At 43.2% G+C, this 18,804-nt stretch overlaps 1 protein-coding gene and 10 non-coding genes across 13 annotated transcripts; all 11 read right to left on the bottom strand.

Annotated features, from left to right (window-relative positions):
• Positions 1-90: 90 nt before the first annotated feature.
• On the bottom strand, positions 91-18,780 carry LOC115634305 (helicase domino). 3 transcript variants are annotated; one of them, XM_030531959.1, is made up of 15 exons: positions 18,588-18,780; positions 17,259-17,871; positions 16,843-17,131; positions 16,303-16,609; positions 15,628-15,729; positions 13,553-14,335; positions 12,123-13,323; positions 11,685-11,871; positions 10,586-10,722; positions 10,340-10,526; positions 8,037-10,121; positions 7,559-7,777; positions 4,579-4,614; positions 1,313-4,504; positions 91-1,242 (listed from the first exon to the last, which is right to left on the bottom strand). In XM_030531959.1, exons 2-15 carry the CDS (start codon positions 17,858-17,860, stop codon positions 769-771), a joined length of 9,801 nt encoding a protein of 3,266 aa, XP_030387819.1. In that variant the 5' UTR covers positions 17,861-17,871; positions 18,588-18,780; the 3' UTR covers positions 91-768. The 3 variants fall into 3 exon arrangements, with proteins under 3 accessions (XP_030387819.1, XP_030387818.1, XP_030387817.1); XM_030531958.1 differs by lacking the exon at positions 15,628-15,729 and having other exon boundaries at positions 91-309; positions 820-1,242; XM_030531957.1 differs by lacking the exon at positions 15,628-15,729.
• LOC115620091 lies at positions 10,187-10,295 on the bottom strand. Its single transcript, XR_003995188.1, has one exon. It is a non-coding gene; the product is annotated as a small nucleolar RNA Me28S-Am2589 (small nucleolar RNA).
• Positions 10,892-11,032, bottom strand: LOC115620102. Its single transcript, XR_003995199.1, has one exon. It is a non-coding gene; the product is annotated as a small nucleolar RNA psi18S-841/snoR66 (small nucleolar RNA).
• On the bottom strand, positions 11,150-11,290 carry LOC115620101. The gene has a single exon (XR_003995198.1). It is a non-coding gene; the product is annotated as a small nucleolar RNA psi18S-841/snoR66 (small nucleolar RNA).
• On the bottom strand, positions 11,328-11,463 carry LOC115620105. Its single transcript, XR_003995202.1, has one exon. It is a non-coding gene; the product is annotated as a small nucleolar RNA psi28S-3316 (small nucleolar RNA).
• On the bottom strand, positions 11,511-11,644 carry LOC115620107. Its single transcript, XR_003995204.1, has one exon. It is a non-coding gene; the product is annotated as a small nucleolar RNA psi28S-3316 (small nucleolar RNA).
• LOC115620090 lies at positions 13,395-13,502 on the bottom strand. Its single transcript, XR_003995187.1, has one exon. It is a non-coding gene; the product is annotated as a small nucleolar RNA Me28S-Am2589 (small nucleolar RNA).
• Positions 14,583-14,722, bottom strand: LOC115620103. Its single transcript, XR_003995200.1, has one exon. It is a non-coding gene; the product is annotated as a small nucleolar RNA psi18S-841/snoR66 (small nucleolar RNA).
• On the bottom strand, positions 14,764-14,895 carry LOC115620104. Its single transcript, XR_003995201.1, has one exon. It is a non-coding gene; the product is annotated as a small nucleolar RNA psi28S-3316 (small nucleolar RNA).
• Positions 14,938-15,067, bottom strand: LOC115620106. Its single transcript, XR_003995203.1, has one exon. It is a non-coding gene; the product is annotated as a small nucleolar RNA psi28S-3316 (small nucleolar RNA).
• On the bottom strand, positions 16,686-16,791 carry LOC115620092. Its single transcript, XR_003995189.1, has one exon. It is a non-coding gene; the product is annotated as a small nucleolar RNA Me28S-Am2589 (small nucleolar RNA).
• Positions 18,781-18,804: the final 24 nt, after the last annotated feature.

Raw genomic sequence — 18,804 nt, 5'->3', positions numbered from 1 at the left:
CACATTAATAGTAAGTTGAATATATTTCCTGCTTATATGTATCTATTTATATATGTGTATTTATTTATGTATACTATATGTGAATTTATTATATTTATTTATTTATGCATAGTGTATGTATGTATTTATTTTCATATATATATTTATTTATTTATATGTATTTATTTATATATGTATATTATTTCTATTATTTATATGTTAATATAATACAGCTGCAGAATGGTTCAGCTTTTGCTTGCTGGAGTTCGCTCCAACAGGCGTAGCCAAGTCGCCATGTCGCCCAGACTCGGAAGCCAGCAGCGCTCACGGCTGTAAATTCAATCAACAAAAATTGAGATCAATTTAGCAATTACTGATAAACTGGCTGATTGATTGATTGACTGACTGACTGACTAACTGACTAACTGACTGTGCGTCTGTTTGTCTCTCTAACCGTTTTTAATGAAAACGCTAGCGACGACATGGAAAAAATGCATGAATGTTGAGAACGAGGACGAGAATGGTGGCTATGGGCTTCAAATTTTGACACAAACCTTATTCCAAAAACAAATTTTAAATATTTTTTTATGTTGCCTTACGAGCTCGGCCGCCACTAACAACACTCTGCGTGATTGCATTGTTGCTGATTGTGGTGCAGCTGGTTGTGGCTGTGGCTGTGGCAGCAATGGCAATGGCGGTGGTTGTTGTGGTGGTGGTTGTGATATTGCGTCGAGTACTAGTGGCTCTTGTATGACGTGGCCGAGCGGCTCTTGTGCGATTCGGTAAATGTTATTCTTTCTCGCTTCTGATCATGATCTTTTTCTTCACCAGCGTGCGTACCTGTTGTGTCGTTGGTTGCTGCTGATGTTGTTGTTGTTGCTGCTGCTGCTGTTGTTGCATGTTGCTGACTGTCGGCAATGTTGCGGTGGTTTGCGTTATGGTCATCACCTCGGCTGGTCCAGCTGTGGGTGCAGCCATAGTTGTATGTTGTTGCACTTGTTGTTGTTGCTGTTGTTGCTGCTGCTGTTGTTGTTGTTGCTGCTGTTGTTGCTGCTGCTGCACCACAGCAAGCAAATTGCCACCGGCAGTGGTTTGCAGTCGCACAGGACTTGCATTTTGTCGCTGATTTTGTTGCAGTGCAGCAATCAGAGTCTGTTGCGTTGCCTGTGTGGGATTACCGCCCGATGCAGCCACCTTTAGAGCACTAGCTATGTTTTGACCCGAGACATGGGTGCGCAGATTACCTGAGGCAGCCGATACAACCTAATAAGCAAAAGACAAGAGGCGATTAACAATTGATAATTGTTGCTCTTCGAATAATAGAGAAGCTCACCTGTATGGTCTGACGCTGGGTGGCTTGTGAAACTGGTATAACACGACCTACACTAGTTTTTCCTAGCACCAGATTTGTGGTGGCTAGAGTACCGTGCTGGCCGCTACGCATTACCTGTTGGATTTGTTGCACAGTTACCGAATTGGACAGCGTTTTGGTGTTCTGAATATGCAAGAGTTGGGCTTGCACGCTGGCCCCACCAGGCGCTCCTTTTTGTTGCTGCTGTTGCCCTTGCACCGTGGGCAACGTCGGATTACCAGCTGGCGAAACAGTGACACCACCGGCCGTTTGCTGCGGCACCGTGGTCGTCACTATGTTGGTGGCCGTGGGTTGGCCAGAGGCGCTCACCAGCTGTGTCATGCGACTGATTTTGCGGGGCATGGCCAGTTGTTGGGGCATCTGACGTATCTGATTGGGCATGGTCACCTTGATTTGGCTTCCCGGCTTCAGTTGCGGCAACGTCATGTTCACAGTACCCTGAGCGGTGGGTGGACCCGTTGCCGAAACAGTAACACCACCGGCACTGACGCTAGCACCACTGGCTGCTGCTGCAGTCGAAGCTTTCACCAGCGAAGCAATCTGTTGCTGTGTCACCTGTTGTTGTTGACCTAAAGATTGTTGCGGGCCACCAGCTCCAGCTACAGGCAGCTGACCTTGCTGCTGCTGTTGCTGGAGTCCTTGTTGCGTGGTGGTTGTAGTGGTAAAAAGTTGCCCCGTTGCCTGTTGAGCCTTTTGAGCAGCAATTATATTGTGACGCTTAACAAGCAACATGTCCCCGCCACCTGTGGGATTTCCGCTACCATCTGTGACCAGTTGTCGCTGGAGTGTCTGTTTGCCTGCGGCCATCTGCTTGATGAATTGCGTGCGCGCCTGACCGTGAGTCATTTGTACGGTGCTCACGGATGTGACTACGTTTCCAGCCTGTGCTGTGGTGGCTCCTTGCATGCCAGATACTGCAACCTTCTGGCTGGTGACGTGAGTCTGAGGGCCCGCCTGCATGATGTTACTAGCCTGGATAATGGTTCCAGGCGCCAGACCACCTGTTGTTTGCACTACTGCCGGACTCAAGGTGGCTGAGGCATTGGCTGATGCCTGTGCGGCCTGGAGTACCTTTATGTTGCGTTGCCGGTATAGTTGGATGTGTGCGCCTGGCTGTGGCGTTCCAGGCAGGACGCCCTTAGCACCCTGTTGCAATGCGCTTACTGGCATACTTTTGGTGGTAACCAGTTGGGTCTGCGTTGCAGGTGAAGTAGGAACGGCCGCCAGTCGAAGCTGTGTCTGGAATTGTGCTGGCGACACACCCTGTCCCAAATTGGACATTGACACGATGGATTGACCAGCCTGCGCTGTTCGTTGTTGCAGCACCACATCCTGCAGAGTGTTTCCTGTGGCGGCGGACACGATGCGTTGACCGCGCAATGTGGTCGTATTGAGGGTAGCCACAGAGCCTGTGGACTGCAGGCCCGCCGTCGTTGTTAACACGGATCCCACAGTTTGCAGGGAGGAGACAGACACTACCTGGGGGAGTGTCTGAGTTTGCACAATACTGCCCACTTGCGGCGAACTATTGACAGGCATGGTTTGCGAGGATATGGAAACAATCTGTGCCGCAGAAGCTGGAACATTCGCATGATGAGTCATTGTTTGCACCACCGATGGCAGCGACTGAACGGGAGTGGTCAACACTACGGAGACAGAACTCTGACTACCAGGTGGTGGCTGCAGCTGCACACCTCCAGAGCCTGCGGATTGCTGTGCCAGTTGTTGCATCTGACCAGCAATGAGACTAGACGACGTGCCTACAATGGTTTTCACGATCTGAGTAGGTCCTTGAGCCGTCTGCTGCTGCTGCTGTGGCGGTCCTAGCTGATGCGTGCGAAGTAATTGCGATTGTGTGACGCTGCCCGTTGCATGTTGCTGTTGAGCAGCCTGCAAGCTGCCCTGCGGATGAAGCAATATGGTCGTTTGTTGCGTCTGTGCCAAGCCGGCGGATACATTCGCATTGGTCAGATGTTGTATCTGCAACTGCTGCAACTGACTGGCACTACTCGTGGTCAGGGGTGTGCCCACGGCCACAGTTGTCTGTTGCTGCTGCGCCTGGGCTTGTTGCACCAATTCGAGCTGCGGCTGCTGTTGTTGTTGCTGCATTGGCAGCGTTGTAGGAACCTGTTGCATTGGCGCATTTTGAGATTGTAATACCTGTGCTTGCTGTTGTTGTTGTTGCTGCTGCTGCTGTTGTTGCTGCGGTGCTGTTGGTGGCGCCAAAGGTCCTCTCTGCTGCTGTTTCTCTCGTAGCTTGTTGGCCTTCAGTATTGCGATGTTCATGGGCGACACTGGCTGATCGTAGTTAACAATACCAAACTCCTGTAGAACCTCCATGTGTTTGGGATTCATTAGACTGGGCGCACTAAACTGGCGCTTAGGCGGCGGAGCCTTCTTTAAATAGGCCGTTTTTATGGCATCGAAGCGTGAACGCATTACCTTATAGAAGGATGAGTTGTTGTCGCTAATATAGAGCTGAGTCGTTCGCAAATAGCGTAATGGACTCTTTACATATTCCGTACGCAGTGTAGGCTTCAGCTTCTTTTGCTTTTTGGGGCTCTCCACCACCTTACCTTCTTCACGCGGCTGTATATGTGTCTCGTAGCGCCAGCGACACTGGCGCGGAGACCGATATGTTTTTGAGCAAAAGTTAACCATCTCCGACACCAGATCCCAGTTTGGCGTTTGACCCGGCGAGAGCAACATGAGACTGCAGGGTAATCCCTGCAGATTCACCAAAACATGCAATATGGCTATATCCTCAAAAATACACCACTCGCTCATGGCCTCGGGCTCGGCTATTGGCTTCAGTTGCATCTGTGGCTTAAGGCCCGGTATAGGCGAGTTTGGTTTGAATGCCCCACGGAAGCGTTGATTTTTCAAATCGCGGCGAAGGCGCGCCAGTTGAGCTGTCGGCCTATCGAACAACGAACGCGGGGGAACAAAGTTATCCTCGCGGCGTATTTTACTCGGCCGGCGACTGCCATCAAAGCTGAAACCGGCATCCGCCCGCGACCTCTTGTACTCCTTGCGTACATACACTGGCGGTAGATCAAACTCCGGTATGGGGTCCATTTCGTACATGAACGACAGTGAAAAGTCAATGTAGATGTCGTTGTTATCCTGCGGCGGTGTAGGTGGGCACCACATCTGAAGTTTGGCGTGTATGTTATAAGTACAAAAAAAAATCAAGAAAAATGACAACAGCTGAGCTCAAAACTTACCGGCATTTGCTCCATGTTGTTGCGCGATATCCAGATCTATGTTCACACACACATCAACATCACGTAGAGAAATTGACGCCGTACAGAGAAAAATTTGAAGAAGAGAATAAACGGAAAATATTATTTTCATATGAGAAACTCTGTTTTGGTGTTGTCTACACTTCTAAAACTCGTGCTTATCTGTAGGCGTTGTAGCTTTCATTACGAACCATTTCGTAAAGTCAGAAGAACAATTTGCATAGTATTTAATGATTTTGGGTTGACGGAAATCTGAACCGATTCATAGCCTTGGTCTTGGTGCCAACATTTGTTAACAGACCAAAAACCAAAGAAAATGCGCGCTTTTTGGACGTATTCTAACATTGTGAATTTTATAATTGATATTTTGTATAATTCGTATAATTATTAGTTGCTTACACAATATAATCATTAGGCGACACCAAAACAGAATTCTTTTTGACATACAGAGAAAATAATATTTAGTGATTTCCGCTTATTCATTTCCACTGTTCTTTGGTTACGCCAAAGACTCAATGGGGCAATTGTCTTCTAAGCTTTTACATGAAATTTATCGTAAATAAAAACCACAACGTCTCATTCTATTTTCGATGTGAAGTTCATTTTTTAAAGCATATCAATTGATTTTTTTATTAGTAGTCAATCTATGCTCGTAGTCTTTAGATTTTTTGTTCTTTTTTCTTTTTTAGTAAAATACAAAATAAATTATTGAATGATAAATGTATGTTAACAAATATGTCCTGACCTAAACTTATAAAACTTAAGCATTAAAAGAGACTTAAAGGCTTAACAGAATGAATTAACAACAGAACTAATTATATGAGTTTTTAGGCTTTAGTTATTGAATTCCTCTTACATGACTATAACTACAATATATATACAATTTGAAGACTTGGGCAGGGCAGGCAGGTAGAGCGCAAAAAAAATACAAATCGGAAAATCAAACAAAAATTGAAATATATTTAAAGTTGTTTGAATTTAATGAAAATATCTCTCGTGCGCCTTTGGTATACAAGTTCGCCGACCACCCGCCCCTTTTTCTTTACATACACATACATACCACAAAAGTTTTACCCTACACAAATCGTAAAGCTAAACTTTTATATGCCTGCCATCTAGCTAAAATAAGTTCTAAATCGAAGAAGGAAACTTGTTACAGTCTATAAAAACTTGAACCCTGGAGGCGGAAATAACTGATCCTACTGTACAGAACTAGAGTAACAGTAAAAGTTCAGAGTCTGTTCAAGCGCGCACTAAAAAGCATCCAAGACACACATACGATTAGCTGCCACAGTTAGGAGTCCGACAGCTTAAGAGATAATAATAATACTGCTGAAGGAGAGGAAATACTTGACTTGGCGTGCCCATGAAACTGCGCGCTTCATCAGCATCACCGTGTCGCACCATTGGCAGAAGTCAAACTGCTTACAGTGCCTGAAACAGTAGATGTGGTCGCTGCTGGCGTAGACCGCAGAAGTACACGTGGAGTTTTGGTTAGCCAGCGATGCAGCGTTGTGGTGGGAGCGGTTGATGGTGTACTACTGTCGACAATTTTCTTTCCAACACTAGGCAGCAGTACCCGCTTTCCTATTTGCGGCTTGCGAGACGTCACAATTAGCTTAGACTCGCTGGTCGATAGTTCATGATTGCTGCTAGTCCGAAGAGGAGTGGATTCAGCTAAACTCAATTTTTTGCCACCTTCGCTTTCCGATGTGCGCTGCGTCTTCTTGGCAGCAGTTTTTGATGTCTGCGGTTTTGGAACGGGTTGCACGGGACTTGAATCCAACGACCAAAGATTTATTTTTACAGTTCCGCGAGATCGTGTGCGTGGCGTGTTGTTTGATTCAGATCGACTGCTGTTGCGATGAGCAAGCTGCGGCGTTTTTGAATTTGCAGATAACGCCAAAGGATCATTGTCATCTGTATCTGACTCTTCAGACACATTGTAATACGTAGAACTAGTCATTGTTGTATCTTGTAGTTGGTCATGCGCACTCCAGTCATCCATACTGTTCGCGTTTGAATCGTCACCGCCAGCTGTGGCATAGCTTGAACTGGACTTTGCATCCACCTCGTCCGAGTCATTGTCATCCGAGACGTCATCCACATGAATATCTTCATCATTTTCACCATCTTCACAAGTTTGCACATTAATACGCTTCTTGCCCCCTTTTGAGTGTGCTACCATCTCCTCTTGTTCTGTTTCCGTGTCGTCTTCAGTTTGAGTTGTGGTCTCAATCGCAGAAGCCATTGTCGCATCATCGTCCACACAAACACTTTCATCTTCATCCTCATCATCATCATCTTCATTCCTCGCAATTCTTACATCAATTGCGCTTCTGCTCTTTTTCAATGCTTGCGGCGCCGCTGAAATTGTTGCGCGCCTGGCAAAGACTTTCTTTCGAATCGGCAACACGCTTTCTCTCCTCCTTCGCACTGGCAACGAATTATTTGCCCTTTTCGCTGGAGAGTTCTTCGGTGATGCTACCGCGGGCGGTATCGCTTTCATAAACTTGCTCATTGCAATATTGGCGGACAAACGCTTCGGGCGCTCCTCCAAAGCGTTTCCTTCCTCCCCCTCAGCTGCTGCTGCCGCTGCAGCTATCGCTGTGCGTGTTGTCTTTCTAGTTGGTTGGACCGTAACGTTTATGACAGCCAGCGAATGAAGGCGTGTCTGTCGCCTACCCGGCAGCATCGGTTCTTCTGCCCTTTTACTGTTACTACTACTCTTACTGCTTGCTTGAATATGTGACGAGCTCATATTAAGACTGTCACGCCGCGTTCTAACTGGACTTACAGCTTGTGCTAATTTTGTGTTCTTCAATTTGCTGTTGTTGCTGCTGCTATTGCTAACACTGCTGTTATTGCTAACTTGATGCTTTAACTTTTTGCTATCCCCTTTAGCCCGCCTATTGACTATTGAGTTTCGTCGGTTCGAAGTTCTTTCTTGTTTTGTATTAACCTGATTGCTTGCATCCTTGCGATTGTATGTGAGAAGTTCCTCGGCTTCGGCCTCTTGCTTGAGTAGCTCTTCTTCCTTTTGCATAGCTGCTAGACGATTTGCCTCCCATTCTCGTTTTTGCGCCTCCAGTTCCGCCTCGGCGACCCTTAGTTGCTCCGCTGTCCACGCAGCACCTGTTGCCTCCACAAAGCGCATGGCAAAGCGTTCGATGGGCGACAGCTATATGGGGAGAAAAAAATGATTAAATGTGGATCAAAACAAATTCATAAACTAGATTAAGAAAACCAAATGTTAGACGTTGAGTGATATAATCAAGTGTGGGTCATCGCTTTGACTATGTCTGAACGTCTAGTTCGTTAGAAATCGCTCTGGGCGCTCTATACTTGTTCAAATTCGCAGCAAAACAAACTTATTTGATAACTTTTAGCAAAAGCGCCCGAAAAAATAGCGATATATAACGTAATTCTATGCGACTCACCTGCTTTACCAAGTTCTGCATTTCTAAATCAGCCTTGCTTAGTTCGACGCCTGCACCACCTTCAGTGATAGTCTCATCAATAGGAATATTTTCATCGAACTCAGCCAATTCAGCTGCGGCCTCGTCTTTTGCCGTCTTGGTAGCCTGCACATCCTGCTCATCCTCGGCAGCAGCCAACGCAGACTCGAATGCGCGCAGTGATTGTTTTTCTGTTTCCACCGGCTCGGAAGCACCACCATTCGATGATTGCGATCCAATATCATTAGCTGAACTACTGCATGGCTTTTCTTGACTCTCTTCCTGTTCTGTTTGATCCATGGTGAAGAGATCTTTAATGGTGGAGCTCTTGAAGTATGTTGTGGTAAAGTTTCCACCCTCAATGGCCATATCGCTGAGCATACGTTTTTGGTTCGCCTTCTTCAGAATGTTAACCTCAATCGTTTTTTCAGACACCAAACGATATATGTGAACATCACGGGTCTGGCCAATACGATGACAACGATCTTGTGCTTGTGCATCCATTGTAGGATTCCAATCTGAATCGTAAAAGATTACAGTATCCGCACCTGTCAGATTAATGCCCACACCTCCTGAGCGTGTAGACAGTATAAAGCAGAAAATGCGCTTGTCTCCATTAAAACGTTCCATCAAAATCTGACGTTGCTCGACACGTGTCGAACCATCCAGCCGCAAATAAATGTGACCATGATAATTAAGGAACGCCTCAAGCACATCCAGCATTTTGGTCATTTGCGTAAATATAAGCACACGATGGCCGTCAACCTTTAACTGACGCAGCAGTCGATCCAGCGTTTGCAGCTTACCACAGTCGTATTGTATGAGTCGTGGATCTGGAAACTGTGTGGTCATAGCAGAAATTATGGGATGAAGTAACCCCAGTTTTGGAGATAGCTCTTTAGTCACAACCGTCTCAATTTCACGCTCACATTGCCAATGCGTCGAAGTGAGTTTGTGAACATAGTGACGAATCCGCGGCGCACAAACTGACGGCACATAAATCACAAAGTTGGCAAAGATGGGAGTCAATTCGGCACATCGTTGCTCGTAGCTTTTTAATATATGATTCAGAGACCATCCATCGCGTTCTCTCATAGCTATGCCACAGTTAGCGTAGCCACGTGTCTGCCAAGTCGAACGGTTCAACGTACGAGTCGGTTGCATGCATCGCTGAAGAGTACCACGACAGTCAGCCCCGTAGATAGGCGTTGCTTCTGACCGCCGTTTGTTTATAGAAGCCATACGCTTCAGAGATGCCAACCGCTGTTCTTTGCGTTGTTGTAACAATTGCTCTAACTTGAAAGGGTCTTCGGCTTCCCCGCGTGCTGATTCCTTTCCAGCAAGATTTCTGGATTCCGCTTTGGCATCACTTGCTTGCTTTTTTGTCGATGCGGCTTTGACGTGTGTTGCCAAATCCTTCACAATTGGCTCTTTGTTTAATTGCAAGGCTGCTGTGTTGCTCGTCGTAGTCGTGAGAACGCCAGTCGTCGATTTACTGGTCAACGTCAGCCGCGCACCACCGCCACTTGTATTTGTTGCAGGCGTCAAATAGAAAAATGGCTTGCCATCCTGTATAGTCTTTGCAACTTTCGCCGGAGTCGGTGCATTCATTTGGGAGCGTGTCGTGAGCACCTTTGAAGTGCCTAGCACATTTATCGCAGTTGTCGTCGCCGTCGTCACCGTAGTTGCAGGCAACAAACTATTCAAAATGACTGGTCGCATGGACATATTAATGGGATTAATGGTGCCCGTTACTCGCTTCAGCACACGCCCACTAGGCAATAGACTTCTCATTGGCACGATTTTAGTACCCTCCAGACGCATCGCCGGACTTGCGCCCACTCGCACAGCTTGCAGCTTGATACGTTGCGCCACCTCTGGATTACGTACTCGTACATGAAAACGATATTTGCCATTGGGGCAGCGAGGCGGTGGCAAAGGTGCACTATCAATTTCCTCAATCAGCTTTCGAGGTGGTGCCAGCAATCGAGACTTGTGCGACATGTAAGCGGTAAGCGTATTCTCCAGTTGCATCAGCAATAAATTTACAGAATGAAGGTTGATTTGCTACAAATAAAAAGACACAGGATTAGTTACAATTCATAAAATAACACGATTTGTATATCGGACGTTGCTGCATCAGACAAATGCCTCGCAACAGCGAACATCCCTATAAACGTTATGACTCGCTCCAAAATAGATTGAATCCAACAATCAGTGACAGTTTATCATCATTTTTATCTTCTATAGACTTCAGACTTTTTGTACACCTTTCTTGAACTCACCGTGAACGGATCATACTCCATAAGGTCGGCCACGAGTCTAGGTGTTTGGAATGTAATACCTTCCATTTGAAATGGCGATATAGTTGGACGAACTTCGAACATGTTGGGATGGTTGCACACCTTACGCAGTTGCATCAGCACATTGATGACGCTTAGTAAATTACCAGTTTGAAGAGTCTCCCGTGTTCTGACAAAGTAAACGACATATAAGTCCCGTTCATATAAAAACGGAGGTTATGAACTCACTTCGAACGACTCATGAAATCCTCGTAGAGATACCTCTGGCGATTGGACAAGCGGCACATAACAACATGCTCGTATTTCTTTGGCATTTGCTTCTCCACCTCTTTTTTGAGTCGACGTAGAAGAAATGGACGGATGACCTATAAATAACAGTAATTGGGAAAATCATTTATTGTCACTATAGATGCTCAAAGACATAAGTATTTGGCAGTTTTTATATGTTTGTAACTTATAAATTGAATGCATTGTTAAATTAACTGCTTCCATGACTTATGGCAATTCGTAAAATATTCTTAATAAATTTGTTTTTAAGTGTGATGCTCGATTTCAATATAGTCAATTTGGTAAAATATTGCCACATGGATAATTCGGAACTTCTATTGTTTTTGCAAACTAACAAATTGTCATCACATGTGGTCATATTTCAATGTGACACAGAGTGCGTTTGCGTAGATGATTAAAAGATGAGTTTTTATATGTTTGTAACTTATAAATTGAATGCATTGTTAAATTAACTGCTTCCCTGATTTATGGCAATTCATAAAATATTCTTAATAAATTTGTTTTTAAGTGTGATGCTCGATTTCAATGTAGTCAATTTGGTAAAACATTGCCACATGGATAATTCGGAGCTTCTATTGTTTTTGCAAACTAACAAATTGTCATCACATGTGGTCATATTTCAATGTGACACAGAGTGCGTTTGCGTAGATGATTAAAAGATGAGTTTTGCTTAAAGATATAGACATGAGCGCAGTTTAATTGGATTTGATTTTGGTTTAAAATTCAAATCTCTTGCTACTGTGACGATTACTTTAGCACACATCTACGATTTTCAAGCACATATTAAAAGAGTGGACAAGAAAACGCTTTTAGGTGCAAACGGCACATAGCCCATTAATGGAGTTGAACGATTTAAAAAAAAAAAAAGTGTAGCCAGTATTTTAAAACTTAAGTGTGGTAAAAGCTAAAGTTACTTGCAAGTGGACTTTTATTTGGCACACTTTCAACGATTTTCTAGCGCATTAAAATTGAGCGGACAAGAAAACGCTTTTAGGTGCCCATGTTTTTTATGTACACGAATTTATTTGTATCCGCTCACCTTGTGCAAACGTGCTATCAACGTTTCGTTGTACTCCATGTTGCCCTCAATCATTCCAGTCATCGGATTGGAGAACCACTCCTTGAACTCCCGATGTGATGAGAAAACGTAGGGCATTAGGAAATGCATTAGCGACCAAAGCTCCATCAAATCGTTTTGCAGTGGTGTACCAGTCAAAAGCAAACGTCTGAAATAATATGTGCATGCTTAGCTTATTGATAATTTGATTTTTTTTTTTTTTTTTTTTTTTAGAAAATTTGTCTCAAAACAAGGCCATAAGCATCCTAAGGCGTTATTGGTATGCTCTGATTAGTATGCGGCATTATAGCGAGTTCAATTTTAGCACCCAAGCGTAGTCGCCATGCTAGGTTAGCAGTCGCAAGGTTACTGATTTCGGTGCTAAACAAATAGGTCCTATATTAAGCAAACCCTACTTACCGTTCTGTAGAAAAGTTGAGCAATAATTGCCAACGTTGCGACTTGAAGTTCTTTATGTTTTGCGCTTCATCCAATATTAAATATTTCCATTTTTTACGCCTAAAACTTTGCTGATCCTGCACCACCAATTTGTATGAGGTAATACACACATGAAATGCGTTCGGCTTAGTCCAACCAACGCGCTTTAATTTCCGCTCCTTTTGTGTACCGTAGTAGGTGAGTATTTTAAAACCAGGACACCACTTCTTGAACTCCATCTCCCAGTTGAGCATCACAGACGATGGGACCACAATTAGGTGTGGCCCCCAATTGCCCTTGGCACAAGCGAGATGTGCCAGTAGCGCAATAGTTTGGATGGTTTTTCCCAATCCCATCTCGTCGGCCAGGATGCCATTGAGTTTACGCTCGTTCATCGTGACCAACCAGTCAAGGCCAATGTGTTGGTATTCGCGCAGCGAGTGCTTAAGAAGAAATGGCACAGGCGTGACCACATTGGTGGAGGACAAAGTATTGCCTTTTGGTTGCAAACTCTCGGCCAGCGCTGCTGCATCATTGAGCATGTCATCTTTGTTACCTCCGGCATCAGCATCTGTGAGCAGACTCTTAAGGCCATCTTCCTTTTCATTATCATCAACGTCGGTATCGGTCTTAATGGTTGAAAGATCTTCATCTTCTTCAAATTCTCCTTCCATCTCACTATCATCTGTTGAATCCTCAACCACTGTCGAGTCATCGTCCGAGTCCAACTCAGAAGCCTCAACAGCTAGTTTTCGTCGTTTCCCATAGCTGGACTCATTTATTTTACCGGAGCGATATTTTTCGAGTAGCTGTTCGACGGAAAGGTCATTGTCTGCCTCCAGCTCATCGATTTCCTTTTTATGATCGACCTCCATTTCTGTTTCTTCCTGTTTGCTTATAGTATTCTCATCATCATCGCTGGATTCCTTTGCCTCGAACTCGCTGTCGTCGGTTTCGTTGGGTTCGTTGTTGCTACTAGCCTTCGACGAGCTCTGCTCCTCGAGCATCAACTTATCTCGATTTTCCAAATAGCCCTTAGGCAAATCTTTCAGAAAATCATCAAAGTCCATTTGAGATTCCTTGGCCAGCGCTTTTACCTCCTCATTGACATCAGCAGCCTCCTCATCCGCCTTTGCAATCGTCTCTTCGTCGTCTTCTGAATTCGATTCCGGACGAAACTCATCTGCAAATCCAGAAAAATACGTTATTACCAATGGTTTATTTAGTTATTTTGCTGAAATTTAAAATCGTATTTAATTCATCAGACAAATGCCTCGCAATTGCGACCATCCCTTAACAACATCGCTGTACTCAAGAATAGACCACAACAACGTTTCAGTTTATTTTTGTCATCACTTGATAATATTTCCGTATAACTCTCACATAATTCAATTGAATAAGTTTAAACTTACCATCAGATTCTCGCTTGGGTGATGTCAATCGACTGGATGTCATACTTGGCGTCTCAGCAACATTTTTGTTCATGCCCTCAGCCAGCTGCTGTGAGAATTTTTCCGTTTGATCGACTATAAAGCTGAGATGTTGATCCAATGCTTGCTTGCGCTTCTCCTCGATCTTTGTTTGGTGCTTGTATTCCACCAACTTTTCAACATTTGACCAAAAGCTCTTTACTTCTCGGGAAATGAAAGATGCCACTCTTTTCAGATGCAGCTCTTGCGCCTTTTCGGCACGCTGTGCAGCATTGGCTTTGTCCTGGAAGTATTTCTGTACCATTTTGGCACATTTCTTTGCTGCGTTCTTCTTCCATTTGCGCTCCTGCGCAAAATCAGCGGCTAACCACACCATCTCTTCCAGCAGATAGTCCCAATGAGCCTTCGGCCGACTGGGTTCCTGCAGCTTGGGCAGCCGCCGCTCAGTCCATAATCCCTCTCTCTGTAATTCGGATATACGCTGCATGACGTACACCTCCTGTTTGGCTTTAAACGAAAACTCCTGTGCGCTATTTGGTGTTGCAGAACTGTCCAAGGGACTGAGCAGACTGCTGCCAGGAGTGCAAGGCGTGACGCCTGCGACGTTACTGTTTCCATCGGGTCCATTGGTGCCACCACTGAACGTTGGCTGCGTTGGAGTGGCTGCAATACTTGTGATTGCAGCATTCGGTGTGTTTCTGTTATCCGTCCGACGCAGCGCAGTCGAACCCACTGAAGTACTGCAGGGTACCAGCGGTGTTCCACCTTTGAAAAGAAGCAAATTGATAGCTTAGCATTAAACACAAGAGGCTTATCATTTTGAGGGACTTTGAGAATCTGCATGCTTGAAAATGCATAACGTATGTCTACCGTAAAAGCGAGAAAATTGATTTAAAAAAAACATAATGTTATAAGTAAAGTGAACCATATTGTTGCGAATTAGTTTATTTGTAAATTAGTAGCTATTAATAAACGCATATACTGATGAGGAACATGCAAACATTTTTCCTAACGAATGTGGAGCTTAAATCAATGCAGCAATTATTTAAAAAATTGTTGCATGGATAAATAACAGCGCCAAATTTGTATAGCAGACTTACAAATTGTCATCACATTTGGTCGATTTTCAATGTGACACAGAGTGCGTATGCAATTTACAGATACAGGTGCCTTCTATTAGCTAGGAGTGTTGGACATGTGAACAGTGTAATTGGACTTGATTTGTTGCATTAATCAAGTCACATGCTACTGTGACGTTTTCTCTGGCACACAACTACGATTTTCAAGCGCATATGTTAGCGTGCAAGAAAACGCTTTTAGGTGCCGATCTGTGACATGTGTATCTGCAAATTTTTTTGATTATGACCTATTGTAGCCAGACTTTTTGGGACTATAGTAGTAACCTTCTAAAGTCACTTGCGACTGGACTGTGCTTTGGCACACAACTACGATTTTCAAGCGCATATGTTAGCGTACAAGAAAACGCTTTTAGGTGCGAGATTAAAAAAAAATTGGTTGTTTAATAACACTTTTAGCATTAAGTGACAAGTAATCTGTTTTATTTTGATGGTGGGAAATGGGAGCTAATAAATATATATGAAAATCAATTCGAGAATGTGTATGCTTGAATGTGCATTGTTGTAGCAACAACAAATAAAGCGTGTGTCAGTTTTTGCTACCAAATATCATTAACTGAGTCAACCCACCCTAGATGCACGATATCTACAATGCAAAAGAAGGTCTAACACTAATCGATGCACTTTGTACGTTACTGGATTGCGCATAGTACATTTACAGTGAGGAAAACATTCAATTGTTTATTAAAATTAAAAACTAAGCATTTTACAAAATGAAAATAAATATACACCAATTCTAAATATGTAAATAATTTTCACAAATTTTAAAGCACATTAATAATGCACTACACTTTGCAATTTCTAAAAAACAAAAATGCATCAATATTAAACACACAAATGTTAAGAAATATCAATACATGAATGAAAGTATAAAAGAAAATGCTTTAGTTTTTTGTTTTGATTTTTGCGAACGATAAGCACCTGGCACCAAAGGTACAGAAGAATTTCCTACGGCAGGAGGCGCGGGTATTTGACCGAAGACCATACCGTGACGACCTCCTAGAGGTCTACCGGGTATGTGACCTATATTATAACGATACAATTATGGTGAGAGTGAGTGCGTTAGGATGTAGGTAAAATGTGAGCTTTGTTCAAAAAGAAAAAAAAATAAGGTAACGAAAACGAGAAAAAAACCAACAATTGGAATACAAATTATATACAGCAATACAGTGTAAATGATTTGGCAGTGTATATGTATGTACGTGTGTGTATACAAAGCGGTAATGTTTAGTAGTGTATGACAAAAATTGGGCAACAAATTTAAGAGTATGTGGTGGAAGGGCGAACAATTTGGTTAGGGACTATAATTGCTGTTTCCAGTATTAGTTGAGCGATTTTGAAAACATTTTGGTCTTGTTTGTGCAATGCGTGCGTTGTTTTTGAACCAGTTGGCACGATTCGGGAGTTGGAGTAGTATGTTGTAGTAGTATGCAGTTTGCTAAAGTTTTGACATTGATTTTACAAAGTGAATTTAGCATAATTTCATTTTTAGTTTATAATACTTTAACTGAAATTGTAAACAACATAACATTGTCGTAACAAACACAAAATATGAATAATAGGGAATGGGTTAAGCTCGAGAAGTGGGCTACTTACCTTGCTGTGTAAGTTGGACAACCGCGGCGGGTAATTTCGTCGAGATGGCCACGGGTGTTGCACCAACAGCTGGAATTTTAATTTCCGCCTCCGGTGGTAGAACATTACCGCTTGGCTCGACTACGTTAACTGCTGTGGGCAACGTTGCCGGTGCTGCACTGTTGTTACAATTGGAATTCGGATGGCTACGCACAGCGCTTGCCAAGCTTCCTGATGATTTGCTGCTGTTGTTGTTGTTGCTGCTACTATTGCTGCTGGCGTTACTTATGGTGCTTCCAATATTTGTTGTTAATTGATTTTGCGTACTCTGCAAAAGAAAAAATATATTATACCTTCTTTGCAGTGAATTATGTAATTAAAATAAGAAACATAAGTGAAATAGTAAATAATTCAGACAAATGCCTCGCAACTGCGAACATCCTTTAAGGTCAAAACTTCTCAAATATAGATTGGTAATGACGTTCAGTTGGTAGTTAACATCATTATGGAAAGTACAATTTATAGCTGAAAATAACCGGGATGCAAGTTTTAAGTGCTTACAATTTGCTGTGTGGTATCTGCCTGTGTTGGGTCCGTTGCTGTTGTATTTATATTGCTATTGACTTCAGATACTGTGTCCAGTTGCTGTTGTTCTTGAGTTCTTTGTGCTTGCGCCGCAGCAGCTGCGGCAGATGTGCTTGGCTTATCCTCGAGTATCAGCTGATCTATACGATTCGCATTGCTGTAGCTGATGAACTGCGGTGTTGGTGTTTTCTTACGCCACGCGGGGTAGTCCATCATACTGCCGCCGTTTTGTAGATAAAAGTATTCGGACACATTTTCAAGATGTCTGCAATTGAAATAAGGGAAATATAAACTTGCTTTTCTATTGTAATAAAATAATTGGGTGATTGTTAAAATAATATGCTTATCTTAGATACTGCAAATACACGATAACTGCCGTTATTAATACTAACCTTTCCTTAAGATTACGCAAAACTTGATACTTTTGTTGCAGTAAACGCTTCTTAAGCGCAATTAAATCTTGTTGCGCCTCCGATGATGGTCCACTAACGTCAGCACTGGCAGCCACAGACGCTGGCAGCAATGAGCCAACAACGTTGCTTGTAACAGCAGCACCAACAATACTGGTAATGGCAGCTTCGGATGAATTTAAGTTGTCTAAGCGCTGACGTTTTGGCTGTGTTGGCGATGAAGACTCTTCTGCGTTGATCGGATTATTGTTTGTTTGTGAAGTGGGAAAGGATGATGCTGCTGGCGACCTTGCTGCTGCTGTTGCCTCTGCCGTTTGCTGCTGCAAGGGCGTCAGCGGCACAGGCAGCTGCGCACTTGGCAGCTGCTGCTGTTGCTGCTTGCTTCCTTTTTGCTGCGATTGATTTCGATTAGCCGTTGAAACGTTTGCTGCGATTTTATTGTTGTTGTGGGTGGCTAGGGTCGTTGCCAATTTTGGCGCTGTAACTGTTTTTTCCGTAGATTGTAACGTTACACGGTCTGGCACAGCAGGAGGGGCTGGGCTTAGCCCTTCATGCCCCCCTCCTGCTGAATTACCTTCATTCATGTTTGAGACATCTGCAAAATCATAATTGTTTTTCAATAATGATTACTGGTATTTACACTTGTCCTTTTTCAACCCTAAAATGTAATTTAAATCCCCAAACAATGCAATAAAGAAATATATTAATTTTACTTTTATATATTTTTAAAATCACTAATTTAACGCTACTTTGAGACTAGATTGACATTGGCGGGAAAATAATTATATCCAACTTTTAAAACTCAGGGATTTACTCGACTTGAAAAATCGCAGGCATATACGAGTACATACATATGTAGATATATCTACACTTTGACATAAACGCATTACTCCTTTGATAATAATTAATACGCAATGGAATAAAAATGTTATTTGAAATATTAAAAATTGCTGCCTTTCAGATCGCATACTACAAATGCAACCCTGCTATTACAAATGGCTTCGCTTCCTTCTTTAATATACACACGCGTCAAAATTTGCAAAGTATATATGTAGATATATATTTTTACAGCTCGGTGACATTAATGGTTTAAGAAAATATTTTATGTATTTTGAAAAATTTTCCAAAAATTCTAACTTTTAAATAATTACTCACATACATACATACACACATATGTATGCATGCAAATGCCGACGACAAAGATAGCAATATGACATGGCTGCCGCCGCTTCGACTGCTACGTCGGCGTCGTTCTTTGTACGCCGTCAATTGTAGTGTCTGGGCGGAAATTTTTTCACGATTTTTTCATACCTCAGATGGGGGGAATTTTTAATCACAAAATATACACATTTCTGCGACGCATCCGTGCATAAAAACTATGGTAGCGCGTAGCCGAAATGATGTTTTAACTGTAAATGCACAAATTATCTTATATTTTCGCCTTCTTCCGCACTAATTTTATTTTTAAGTTTATTTTCTGCAGACGTGCGCGGTGTTCATGCGGCGTGGACCAACCGTCCTCTAGCGA

This window comes from Scaptodrosophila lebanonensis, unplaced genomic scaffold, assembly GCF_003285725.1.
Source record: "Scaptodrosophila lebanonensis strain 11010-0011.00,11010-0021.00 unplaced genomic scaffold, SlebRS2 tig00000001-arrow-pilon, whole genome shotgun sequence".
NCBI classification, from domain to species: domain Eukaryota; kingdom Metazoa; phylum Arthropoda; class Insecta; order Diptera; family Drosophilidae; genus Scaptodrosophila; species Scaptodrosophila lebanonensis.
This window is presented reverse-complemented; position numbering and strand designations above follow the sequence as displayed.